The following is a 12888-nucleotide window of genomic DNA, read 5'->3' as shown; positions in this document are numbered from 1 at the left end:
TTGAACCTCCCTCCACATCCATCATCCCAAACCCTATTGTGGGCGTGGCTTTTTTTTCTTTTCTTCTGCGGACATACTGAACAGATGTAGATGATTCCATGAGTTACAGAGGCATGATGGGGCTGTTGCAAGTAAGGTAGAGAGCTGCCATGATTAGAAAATAAAACAGAGAAAGAAATGGAGAGGAACATTAATTTATATGAATTATCCATTGAAATGATAAAAATAAATTAAGTTAGGGACTAATTTGTAGTTATCTTTTTTGTTAATAAAAACGTTATAGCGCAAATAAAAATAAAATAATTTTTTTTATACATATAAAAAATAATATTGGTAGGTCACGTGTAGATTGCAAACACTATTCTCTGCTCTCCAATGACCAATAAACTCTAAGCTCGACACCTCATCCTTCCGCACCAAGCGCACGTTAGCCCACTTTCCCCGTTCTAAATTAAAACCTCCAGTACAGCTGCAAACAATCTACTTTTGAAGCGCACTTTAGCCGCTCCTCTTCCTCACCAAACCCTCTCTCCCCCACAGACACGAAATAGAAGAGAAATAGAAAAAGAAAAAAACTCCCAAATCCAAAGAAATTAGGGTTTCCACATAATTAAATAAATTAAATACACTGAGTTAAACCAGCAACTCGGCTTCTCGCTTTCTGTTTGTGTGTTTCAATGCCTGTTAATTACTTGGCGAAATCGTGTCTTGAAAACCCTAGACAGTGCCAGAGTGGTCCTTTTTGCGGCCGATTTTGGCATATCTAATTTGATTTGAGAGATGGCGCCCAGTCGCAGGAAAGGTGCCGCCGGAAAAGCAGCTGCTGCCGCCGCCGCTCGCCGTCAATGGAAGGTGGGCGATCTCGTCCTTGCCAAAGTCAAAGGCTTTCCTGCTTGGCCTGCCACAGTATGTTTCTCTCTTTATTTTTGGTTGCATGTTACTTTATTTTCCGATGCTTTGTTTGCCACTTTTAAATTTTTTTGTGTGCCTAAGCTAAGTATTAGCTGCTTATTAAGTGGGGTTATTGTTGATGCCAGGTAAGTGAGCCGGAGAAGTGGGGCTATCCGAATCCAGCTGATTGGAAGAAAATACTCGTCTATTTCTTTGGAACCCAGCAAATGTGAGTGTAACTACTGCAGATACTCCTTATGCAATATGATCTTCTGATGGTTTTTTTTGCTCCTGCGTATGAGCGTTTTTTTGGGTTATCTATCATCTCGAGTTTATGGAAGTTGATTTTATGATTTGATATGATTTTGCTTGTATAATTGGTCTAGTCTAGTGTCATCTTTTGTTCAATGCAATTTTTTTTTTGTAATTTATAGTCATTTACTAGAGTCGTAGGACAAAGCAAGTTGTTTATCTGGTCTCTTGACTCAAGGTACTTAGATATTTAAAGGAGACTTAGAAAGGGACAACTAGAATTGTGTTTTATAGTTAGATATTCTTCATCTTGCCTGAATGTTTAATGTGAATTATTTTGTTTTGACTGTCAGCAATGATAAGAAAGTATGTGGAAATTTATCTTGTAAGTGTTTCTTGTTTGTCCATATTATAATGTTTATACAATGACGGCTTTTAACTTTTTCTGTATTGGGGAACTATTACTTTTGAGTACATATTTTTTTCTTTTCCAAAGGGAGATTGCAATCAGTTGAGCGAATTGACTTAGTATATTTGAAATCATGTGGCAAACAATAGGCCTTTGTAGCATGTTTCATTGTTGATAAAGCTGTTTTTTTCTGGGTGTAGTTGTTGAATTAATTTTAGGTTCTGGTATGAACAAGAACAATGATTTCCTGTATAAACTCTTTGTTTGAGTTGTCATAACCCAGAAGTGACAAATAGTGTTTCCTTGGAAGCTTGCGTGGAGAGTTGAACTCTCTGTTAGTATATGAAAAGGGATGATGTTGCCTATAATTATTCCTTTTCTTTTTTTTTTCTCGTTACCATTGAGTAAATTATAAAGGCCATTGCATCAGTCACTACTTTTATCTGGTAGTCTTTTTTTCTTATATTTGTCAAATATGGTTTTGGGTTTTCCTTTGTCTCTTTTTATTGATAAACAAAACTCTAATAAAAGAGGACCTAAGAATTGCAAAAATAAGAACCTTATTTACATGAAAGTGAATCCACAACTTCTAATATCTGAATGAGCATCTTTAACCCCACAACACAGCCTTTTGCTTTACATGAATGGATCATCCTTTCAGCAAAATTGATTTAAATGATTGTGCCGAAGCAACTGTTATGTAAATGGTGGTGGTAGTTTGGCTTCTTGTTCATATATATATATATATATAATATTCATACATGCGTATAGATATTTATATACGTGTGCCATATCTTCACTTTTCTTCTGATTATTGAAGCTCTTAGTAGGATGATAGTTAAAGAAATAAGGAAGGTTTTTGATGGTTTTAGCTCAGGCAGAAATGGGTAGACTGTCTTGGCATCTTGTCCTTTGCTGATGGTACTTTAGTCTTCTTTGGGATGGATCCTACTGAAACATTACTTTAAAGATCCATTCTTCTATGAGATGGTATCTGGGATCAAAATTGATTTGTATTGGTTGAATGGTTCCTGCTAGAGGAAAAGTTGATGACAACTTCTTGACTCATCTGGGTTGTAGGATGGAGAATCTTCCAATTTTATCTTTTTGAGCCTACCTTTGATAGCCAAATGCAAAGACAAGAAAGTGTGGAACTTGTTCTAGCAAATTCGGGAGAAAGCTTGTGTGGTGGAAAAAGGCATTATATGACTTTAAAGGAGGTTTACTCATAAAGGGTGAACTCTGAAACCTCCCTATTCATTCCTTGTTTTATTTCCATTTTTGTGTGCTATTTCTTATGGACTAAAGGATGCTGGAGAAGGGTTTTCGGGAAAATATAGGGGAGAATTTCTTTTGTGATTGTTAATGGACTAGAAGCTTAAGGTGGATGGTTTATTCTACTCGGGGTTTCTATTATGTTGTGGCAATTCAATTGATCGAAAGTTCATGCTTAGATAGGTGGTGTTTTTGTAGAAGCAAAAATGATCCGTGGGTTGTATACCTTTTGCTCTTTGGGGTTTTTTCATAGCAGTGGAGCGAAAGAGAATTGGATGTGAAAGAAATTACTCTCAAACCTTTGAAGAGTTTCCCTTGATAATATGGCATGTTGGACAACTTTTTGCTAGTGAAGATGAGTCTCAGTTTTAAACCAACTATGATGTGTAATAAATGTACATCATAGTTTCTTTAAATATCTTCCTACACGAAAATCATAAAGATATAACCACAACTATGATTTAGAACAACAAGCTAGAGTTATTTGGGTACAATTCTGGAGTCTATGAACAGTTATGTCAGCATAATTTAGGGTTTAATGTTAGAGGTATAAATAAAGGAAGAGATGGAATCCCATCTAGGGACCAATGGAATCTTGGCTATGATTGCGTTACAATGTAAAAACTGAAAAAAATTGATTGCTGGAAAATTATTTGAAAAATATTGGCACATTAAAAGACTAGATCACTGTATGTAGCACTAAAATTCTTAGTATCCTTGTTTAATGGGAACTCAGTCTCCTAATTCCACAAACCACAGCTATTCCCATGTAACAAGGAAAAAGATGAAGGAAAAAAAAGCTACTTGGTTAAGGACTAATAACAAGTAAGAAATTTACATGTAAAATAGAATCCTTGTCCCAGCTAATTTCATGCTGATTCCAGAAACAACCTTGACTCGTAAAATAAATGGAAATGCACAAATGCTAATATTTTTGTTGGCCACTTCAAAATCATAGACATGCAACTCCCATCCATTGAAAAATAGTTATACGTATTGAGGAAACAAGTCTCTTTCAATTGATCTCTGTACTACCCTACAAATCCTCAAAATTGAAAAGATATGTTCACGCAGCTCTAGTTTAATTGTAATGCAAAAGCATGTGGCAAACTGATTTAACTACTTTTTGACTAAGAAACATCTATTGATATCCATTTGTAGAGATTATTAATTGTCAAATTCTTTCCCTAAAAAAGAAAGTAATATCAGAGGGTATGGCCATCTTTTGAACCTTCATGTTGGTATAAATAGCCTCCAGTTCTGCTCTTATAAGCATCTTATATAAAAATCTATCACAAAACATCCCCTTCTAGATGGCTTTTTAAGAGCTTGATTCTCGCCATCATCATTAAAATTGCATGATGAACAATGTCAAGAGAGTAGCGAAAGATTCCATCTCCCAATCTTGCTTGCACTGGTGAATTATGATGCAGAGATGATGCCAAAGAGAACGGGATAGCTGTCTTTAACATTTTTTTTTTTTATTTCATACCACTTTCAACATTAGACATAAATCAAGCTTGAAATGCTTCTACCCTTTCTTGTTAGTTTTCTACTCTTAATGAGACTGTCTTAGCTCCTTCAAAATACAGTTGTTATGAACATCCTCATGTTTGGCTGCATTGAAGTCCAGCAGTTTTGGAGCCATTTCCCCAATGGAAAATGTGGTTCACCTGTAGGGTTATGAGTAGGGATATGAACTGCATATCGGTTGATTCCATTGTTAAGGATTGTTGAGCTTGATACTCTGTCTATTGGGATATTTTGGGTCATATTTTCTCTCAGTCATCTGCTGTTGGTTATTATCCTTTGATTTCTCTAGTTTCTTTTTGGGTGCTTCCTAGTCTAATCAATGTTCTTGGAGACAATCCTTAGAAGGTAGGCTTTCAATGGGGATTTTGCAGTTATCCCCTGTTTAGTTTCCAACTTTGAGAATGCATAATTCTGTATGTTGTAATCCTTGTTTAAATGGTCTTTCTTCTCTCTTTTAGCTTGTTCCAAGCCTATCATTTCTAATTGATTTTGACAAGAGACAATTGATAGAATTTTTAATGATGGCTTAGCAGTTATCAGTAAAGTGATTCTATGGCTATTTGGTTTCTAAATGTTCAATAATGTATAATTGCAGATCTCACAATTCTTGTCTAAATGGTCTCTCTTTTTTCTTTCCTTTTGCTTTGCGAGGTTTCAGATGGTATGTCTCTCAATAGTCTGTCTGCATCCAGTTTCTTTTTTTTTACATGTTCTATGCTGCGTTCATTTTTAATCAGAAAAGAGGTATTCCTTTGGAATTCGAAGCACATTGGATGGTGGAGAAACAAATTATTGGAAAGTTTATTTTTACCTGTACAAAATAGTGTCTTGAATATCTAGGTATAAGTTGGGTAACTTTTTAAAATTTCCTTTTCTTATCCTGTGGTTAAAAGTAAGCAGGAGAAATAAACAGAAAGTCAATAGTAACGTTATCATTTCTTTCTGGATTTGCTGTTCTTGCAGGGTAAGAGCCTTTGTGATGTAGGGCATATTTAGATTATCCTACGAAGGATTTTGGGTGTGCTGGGGTTTGGAGAATTAGGGATTTTAGAGGTGAATTCCGGGTTTGATTTATGTGGAATTGGGATTGATCAAGGATACTTTTTGGGTGGAATTGTTCCATTATTAAAATTCCCATGGTTACATAGGTAGGTGCTCCTTTTACAGGCACCAAATCCTTAGCTGTCTTAAACTAAATAGGCAAAATAAAACAAGCATGAATAAAAAATCCATATTAACATCCTTGCTCCTAAAGAAACTAAGATTCCCAAATATAGTAGCTTTACAGGATATATCAAAATATACGCAATCACAGATTGAATAACATTAATTTCTGAACTTCTCTATCTTTGACTGCATCACCTTGCATCCAAATCTAAATACATGATTGTGTAGATTGTATATATGCCTATGAATTTGTTAACATATCAGCATTTAGGTTTTGTGCCATACAATATTGCATTGTGCTTGTCTAACTTCCTTCTTGTACTTGAAATACTAATTTATGGATGTCATTTTTTTGATCTTTGAGGTTGTATCTTTCCTTTGTGATATTCTTCTTGTTTGGGCTGATTTTAGCTAAATGTGTTATTTCTCCCCCCGAATGCTGTTCTTAAGAGCTTTTTTAGAATGCAGTTAATTAAGACTGTTTTGTTTGGATGAATATGTTGTTAATACAGAGCCTTCTGCAACCCTGCTGATGTTGAACCATTTACTGAAGAGAAGAAACAAACACTGTTGATGAAACGCCAGGGGAGGGGTGCAGATTTTGTTCGTGCAGTGCAAGAGATCATTGATAGTTATGAGAAGTTAAAGAAACAGGATCGAGTTGTTTTGAGCTCCGACGATGGCCCTACTCATGCAAATGGTGGGAATTCATTAGAGTCTTCAAATCACTTTGAGGTGAAGGATCAAAGAGAAACTTCAGAAGCAACTATTACAGGTAGAAATGATCTGAGTCTTCAAATTGATGATGCTTCTGCTGAAGCAAAAATTGGTTCTTTGCATCACAAAGATGTGATATTGGAGCAACCTCCTGATAATGTGGTGATTAGAGAAAAGCCTATAATCACCACCTACACTTCAAGGAAAAGATCTGGAAGTTTACGATCTAGGAAACGTATCATGCAGGAAAAAGCACCTTCAATTGAAAGGTCTAGAAGCTCTTCCCGGTTGGAGTCCAGTAGATTTCAAAACTTCATGATGCCACCAGATGATGGTAATAAGAGTTCAGGAGATATGTCAATTGATTGTATCCAGGACAGATCTTTGCGAAGCACTAGGCAAATCAAGAAATCACCAGATGATTCTGAGTGTGACAATGCAGATTCATCTGCTTTTGTTTCTAATGTCAGCATCGAAGATAATGGTTCTGAAATTATCACAGCTGACTCTGATTCCCTTAGCTTGAATGAAGGTAGCACTCTGGATAGTGGTTCTAGACTCGAGACCTCTGAAACTGCTGTTCAATGTTTGGAGGGAGATATTGAGTTGAGCAGAGGGCTTGATTTCCAAATAAAGAATGTTGTTATAAGAAAGAAAAGGAAACAAAACAGAAAGCGAGCAACTGATGAAGTGGCTGAGCCAACAGTCAGACTGGAAACAGAGGCAGATGTGGATGTAGGATTGCATGATAATAACCAAAATTCCCAATTTGCATGTAAAAATTTGAATATAACTCAAATTAAAGACGATGGAGATGAGCACTTGCCACTAGTGAAACGAGCTAGAGTTAGAATGGGCAAACAATCATCTTTGGAGGAGGAACACAATAATTTTACGCTAGCTGAAGAACGAAGACCAAATGAAGTTGCCTTCAATGCAATGGAGGAAGACAATAGCTTTTTTCAACCTGAAGAAAGAACATCTCTTGAAGCTGGAGTTAATACATTGGAGCCGATTAGCTCCTCCTCAAATTGCAACAGTGATATTGTTGCTCATAGAGATTCGTTGGCGGTGAGGGGGATTTTTAGTAATGTCTCACCCTCAAAGAATTGCACTCCAATTCAAGCAGATAAGTCCCAGCTTTTGAGAGTTAAGGAAATCCAATCCTTTTGCAGTTCTGCTGACAGTGAATCTGCTTTACCTCCATCTAAACGTCTTCATCGTGCTTTGGAAGCCATGTCAGCGAATGCTACTGAAGGTCAAGCTTTTATTGAAACATCAACCGTGAAAACAGTTATCATGGGTAGTTCCATTTCTTCAATAAGGAGTGCTTCTGATATGGTGACTGTAAGTAAAGAAAACAGTGATTCAGAAGAGCAGATCGTAGACTCTCCTGGCAACATGGTTTCTTCATTCTCATCTGGCTCCAAGAAAATTTTAGAGGAATCCAATAAATCGTCATTGGATGTCAAAATTTGCAATGAACCTGGAAGCATCAAGGGTCCAGGGCTTTGCAAAGAGGTCTTTCCAGAGGCTACAGACCAAGGTGCTGACAAAGATCTCAGTGGATTATGTTTTGAAACTGGCAATACTTGTATTTCTACTCAAGCCCAATCTCCATTGCATTTGATGCCTAATCTTGATAGAAGACAAGCCAGTCTGCTATCCTGTCATGGTTCATTAGGTCAGTTGTTGCTTCCAAAAGATGAAGGCAATTCTGATGACACTGAATTAAAAGACTTTGGGGATGGAAATGCTAATAAAGAACTTCGTACTTCCAAAGATTCTGGGATGAGTCCAAATATTATCTCTCAGGCTGATGACGCAGCTAAAGTTTCCCCTCAAAGTGGTGCAAATCTCCTTCGATTCACTGCAGAGGAAGTTGGCTATGAGGATTCTGAGACTGTTAGGCCTCAAATTGATTCTGACAGCCAAGCTAATGGCATGTAAGTGTTATTTTCCTTTTGGTTCTGTGCTGTCTGTGTTGGTATGCTTTTACCTGTTACAATTTCAGTAAGAACTAGGCATTTTTTACCCTCTATCGAAAAAAGTTCTTTATCCCTGGTGTTAAGGCATGAGATTCCATCACTGTTCCTTGTCATTTATTTTGTTTTCAATTCATCATTTTTGTGCTTAAGTTTCGTAATTTTTGTCTTAGATGTGAGTTGGCAAAAGATGTAAACTGTGACCAGCGACAGAAGGAAGCTAGTCATGTTTCTTTTTCCGAATATCATTTGGATGACAAGGATGACTTGGCCCAGTCAAGTCTGCCTCCAGCTGATAGAGTAGAATGTCCTGCACAAATATTTACTCCTAATGCCTCAGTCCACGTGTCTACTTCAGAAAGTGTTAATTTTATTCAAAACAGTGGGTCTTCTAGTCCTAATTCCCTTTCACACCCAAAGAAAATTGTGAGCACTTCGGTTTCTGATGAAGATAAAATTGAGTCAGCAGTGCCTCAAAGACCAAAATCAGTTGGGAAATGGAATAATTGTGCAGAAGCACACGCAGCTTTGTCATCCTTTGAAGCAATACTTGGATCATTAACAAGGACAAAGGAGAGCATTAGTCGAGCAACACGCATGGCTATTGACTGTGCAAAGTTTGGTGTATCTGCTAAGGTATGATGATGATGCTTAGCCATGTGATTTAGATTTTTTGTTGTTAGCTCATTCTGTCAAGAGATTATGATATGCCAGCTAAATAAAATAAATTTTAGTTTGGCTAACATACATGTAGATTTGAGATTTCTTAAAAAGTGAAGTGGGGGGTTGATGCCTGATTTACCTTTTTCATTGATTCTTCCAAGAATAAGTCTGTAGATCAGGTGTGGACAGCAGTATGTCTTTGCAAACATTTCTGAAGTCAATATGCATGAAATATACTGACACTTGAGTTTTTTTAACAGGGATTTAGTTAGCATTAACGATATTTTTACTCGTTTTCTACACTTGCATTGAGCAAAGTTCATGTTAGAATCCGAATGTTCACTCATTTTCATTGGAGATGAGGCTCCATGAAGTTTATTTGTATCTTTTTTCATGACAATTTAGTTGAAATGGAAGTGTAAACATGTGATCCAGTTTTCTGATGATCTTTTGATATAATACTACTCAAAAACTTAGGTGGTGGAGATTCTTGCTCGTAGTTTGGAAAGTGAGTCAAATTTACATAAAAGGGTGGATTTATTCTTTCTTGTGGATTCCATTGCCCAGTGCTCTCGAGGTTTAAAAGGTGAAGTGCTTGTTATTTTTAAGTTGTATGTCTTTGTGGTATATGTGATGTTGATCTCCAGTTCCATTTTCAGGTGATGTTGGTGGTATATATCCATCGGCTATTCAAACTGTACTGCCACGCCTACTTTCAGCTGCTGCTCCTCCTGGAAGTTTTGCACAAGAAAATCGGAGACAGTGTTTGAAGGCAAGCCTTGGAAACTTCTAGTGCATTTTGTCCTTGATTTTTTTTCCCGTTCATGTGTTACCCTTTGATATTTATTTTATAGGTTTTGAGGCTTTGGCTGGAAAGACGGATTCTTTCTGAATCCATTATTCGCCATCACATTTGGGAACTTGATATACTTGGTGGTTCATCTTCTGCTGGCCTATATTCTCGTCGCTCAGCAAGAACAGAAAGAGCTTTAGATGATCCTGTTAGAGACATGGAGGGTATGCTTGTGGATGAATACGGAAGGTTTGAGTCCTGCTAATGTATCTTTTGCTTGTAGAGTAGTTCCCAAAATCTGTACACCTGTTTTATATTGAGATGGTTCTTGTTGCCTCAGCAATTCAAGTTTCCAGCTTCCGGGATTTTGTATGCCCCGCATGCTTAAGGATGAAGATGACGGAAGTGATTCTGATGGAGGGTTTGAGGCTGTCACCCCAGAACATTATGCTGAAGCTCCTGAATATCAGGAGTTTACTCCTGCAGTAGAGAAGCATACACATATCTTGGAAGATGTTGATGGTGAGCTTGAAATGGAGGATGTGGCCCCCTCTTGTGAGGCTGAAATGAGTTCAACCAGTGGCATTGGTGGAGGTGATGCTGCATGTAATTCACACAATCAGCTTGAACAGTGCTTACCACAGCCCTTCGCCCCTCCTCTTCCACAGGATGTGCCGCCGTCATCACCACCATTGCCATCATCACCACCACCACCGCCGCCTCCCCCACCTCCTCCTGCCGCACCCTGTTCATCTGCAATGCCTGATTCTTATACTAGTGGTGTTGATTCAAATATTTATACAAATTCACATGTATGTGCCCATAGTTGATCGCATTTTCTTTCACATATTAGTTCAACTGTCAGTATTAATATATAGAAGGTGGAATGTATTAGGCTCCGCTTTCATTTCTGATTCAGATCAAATTTGCAGGATTTGCAAGATGACTCGAGACAACCTTTGACTCAGAATTCTGTTCCACCAAGAATCAACCCTTCATTGTCCAATGCAGTGCTTTGTCGTACACCTGAATGTAGAGATCAGATGCAGGTGCAGCATTGTGACTCGACCAGATCTTTCAGCAATTATCCTGTATGTCAATCAAATAATGTTCATCGCAATGATGGTCCTAGCTTCCATCATAAAGCATATCCTCCAAGGCCGCAACACCCTCCTCCCTCGAATCAGTTTTCTTATGTTCAGGCAAACCAACATGTGAAGTCTCGAAGAGAAATCCCACCCCCTTCCTACTTCAACAGATTCCAGCATTCACATGATTTTGATTGTGGAAACTTTTATAATAACCATGAAAGAATGAGACCTGGCCCATACGAGCTTAATGATGGCTGGAGATTTCCTGCCCCCTTTCCTGGTATGTTTAGTATTTTATGAGAGGTTGCAGGGATTAATGGAAGCTTTGTTCTCTACTGTGGTAATAATTGTTGCATCTTATTGTCTGCCATCCACTATTTTTTCTCTGCCTAGGTCCAAGATATCCTGACAAAGCCAAAGCATCCTATGCACCTGTTCCTTATGATGGCCCTCCACAGGAACCAAGTAGATTACCGCATCAAGAGTGGGATTTTCATGCCCAGGGGATGTATCACAGAAACTTTATGCCTTCTAGACCTCCTCCTGAATGTGCAATTCCAGTGACAAATAGAGGTGCGTTAATTTTTCATGAGATCTTGTCAAGTTTGAAAATAAAACCAATATTACGGTTTTCCCAACACTATAAGAATTATTAATAATGGGAAGATCCTTTTCTTTTAAAAACTACATGGAAGTTCATATTAGTACAGGCTATAAGAATTTGTGTCTTGTTTCAGCTCCGAGCATTTGGCGGCCAAGATGAGATTGTTATCAGAGTGTTGGGATTGGTATGTAATCATCATATCTGCTTTGTTTTGCAAATTTATAAATGCTATCATCTTATTGATTTACTCACTGCTTTATATTTGCCAGGAAGGATCCATTTTTTATCTGCTTTTTTGCGGCTTGTTCAAAAGAGTGAGTGAGGCTACCTGGTTCTATATTGATTTCTCCCCACGGATTTCGTCTGGAAGAGGCTTTACAACAGATGATTGGGGTGTGACCTACTGAATGGGGTTGTATATATATGTATCCTGTCAACTTTTCAGCAAATGCAGAGAGTAGATGACATCCTGTCAACTTTTCAGCAAATGCAGAGAGTAGATGACAGCCATTAAGAAGGGGACGTGGAAGCTGTAACTTAACATTAGGCTGTCATGTATCAATTCCCAATTTTTCTTTTATTGTCGGTATAATTTATTTATTAAAAGGCCTCTAGAGAAATTCTGTAAAAAAATTTACCAGGGCCATTGGTTAGAACTCGTCACTTTTTATCTGGTATACAAGGAAAATTAGATCAGACTTTTTGGGGATTTCTCTCTGTTCGTGTTATTCAAGAAACATTTTTCAGCCTTGGTGCATGGTTGACGTTGCTGTAGTTTTTATGGTTATGGCTAAAAAAATAGGTTTTTTTTTTTAATTATGATTTTAAAAAATAGATTTTAAAAAATATGTTTAGTTAAAAGTAATGTAAGATAGATTTTTTTGCTTTTAAAATAAATAAAAATCTTGTGTTTATAAACAAAAAATAAATTATTTTAATTTTAACGAAACTACAATATAAAATTTAATTAGTGGGGTCTAATGTAAAAGTAAAAACTATTTAATAAATTAAGTAGAAGCTAATGATATTTATTTCAAAAAAAAATATTTAGTTTGATCTATTAATTTGTGAAACTTGTGAAAAAAAGGATAAAAAAATAATCATTTAAAAGGAACAAAAAAAGCTATATTAAAACAAATAAAAATATCATGACTTGAATATAACATGTTTATATTTATAGAATTGATTTAACTTAATTCAAAACTAATTTTTTAAAAGCTAAATTTACCAAAGAAATTAAAAAAATAAAAAAATATAGAAAATAAATAAAAAATTAACAAAGTTCAATATTTAATTAAATCAAATGTTAAAAAATAAAATAAAATAAAAACATAAACATAAAATAAATTTAAAAAATAAAAAATAAATTGAATAGATATTTAAAATTTTAAAAGCTTAAGCATGAAAATTGAGGGCGCAGGGAAAAAAATCATTAATATATATATATATATATATATATATATATATATATATATATATATATATATATATATAACACTTTGATCTAT

The 12888-nt window shown here is 36.3% G+C and overlaps 1 protein-coding gene across 2 annotated transcripts; it reads left to right on the top strand.

The window, feature by feature from the left end:
- Window positions 1–379: 379 nt before the first annotated feature.
- LOC133682418 (protein HUA2-LIKE 2) lies at window positions 380–12089 on the top strand. Of its 2 annotated transcripts, none has more exons than XM_062105765.1 (12): window positions 380–906; window positions 1038–1120; window positions 6040–8190; window positions 8403–8865; window positions 9370–9478; window positions 9552–9664; window positions 9747–9934; window positions 10026–10497; window positions 10618–11056; window positions 11170–11349; window positions 11514–11564; window positions 11654–12089. In XM_062105765.1, the coding sequence occupies exons 1-11, from the start codon at window positions 781–783 to the stop codon at window positions 11537–11539; spliced, it is 4350 nt and encodes a 1449-aa protein (XP_061961749.1). In that variant the 5' UTR covers window positions 380–780; the 3' UTR covers window positions 11540–11564; window positions 11654–12089. The 2 variants fall into 2 exon arrangements, with proteins under 2 accessions (XP_061961749.1, XP_061961748.1); XM_062105764.1 differs by having other exon boundaries at window positions 381–906; window positions 11650–12089.
- Window positions 12090–12888: the final 799 nt, after the last annotated feature.

The sequence above is a fragment of the Populus nigra genome, chromosome 2 (assembly GCF_951802175.1).
Source record: "Populus nigra chromosome 2, ddPopNigr1.1, whole genome shotgun sequence".
NCBI lineage: Eukaryota > Viridiplantae > Streptophyta > Magnoliopsida > Malpighiales > Salicaceae > Populus > Populus nigra.
This window is presented reverse-complemented; position numbering and strand designations above follow the sequence as displayed.

What these genes read in the sequence shown, in the direction of transcription:
- LOC133682418 (XM_062105765.1), top strand. Translation starts at nt 781, where the DNA reads ATGGCGCCCAGTCGCAGGAAAGGTGCCGCCGGAAAAGCAGCTGCTGCC. An exon ending in TTCCTGCTTGGCCTGCCACA is followed by an intron (nt 907 to 1,037) that starts GTATGTTTCTCT and finishes TGTTGATGCCAG; the next exon opens with GTAAGTGAGCCGGAGAAGTG. An exon ending in ATTTCCTGCCCCCTTTCCTG is followed by an intron (nt 11,057 to 11,169) that starts GTATGTTTAGTA and finishes TTCTCTGCCTAG; the next exon opens with GTCCAAGATATCCTGACAAA.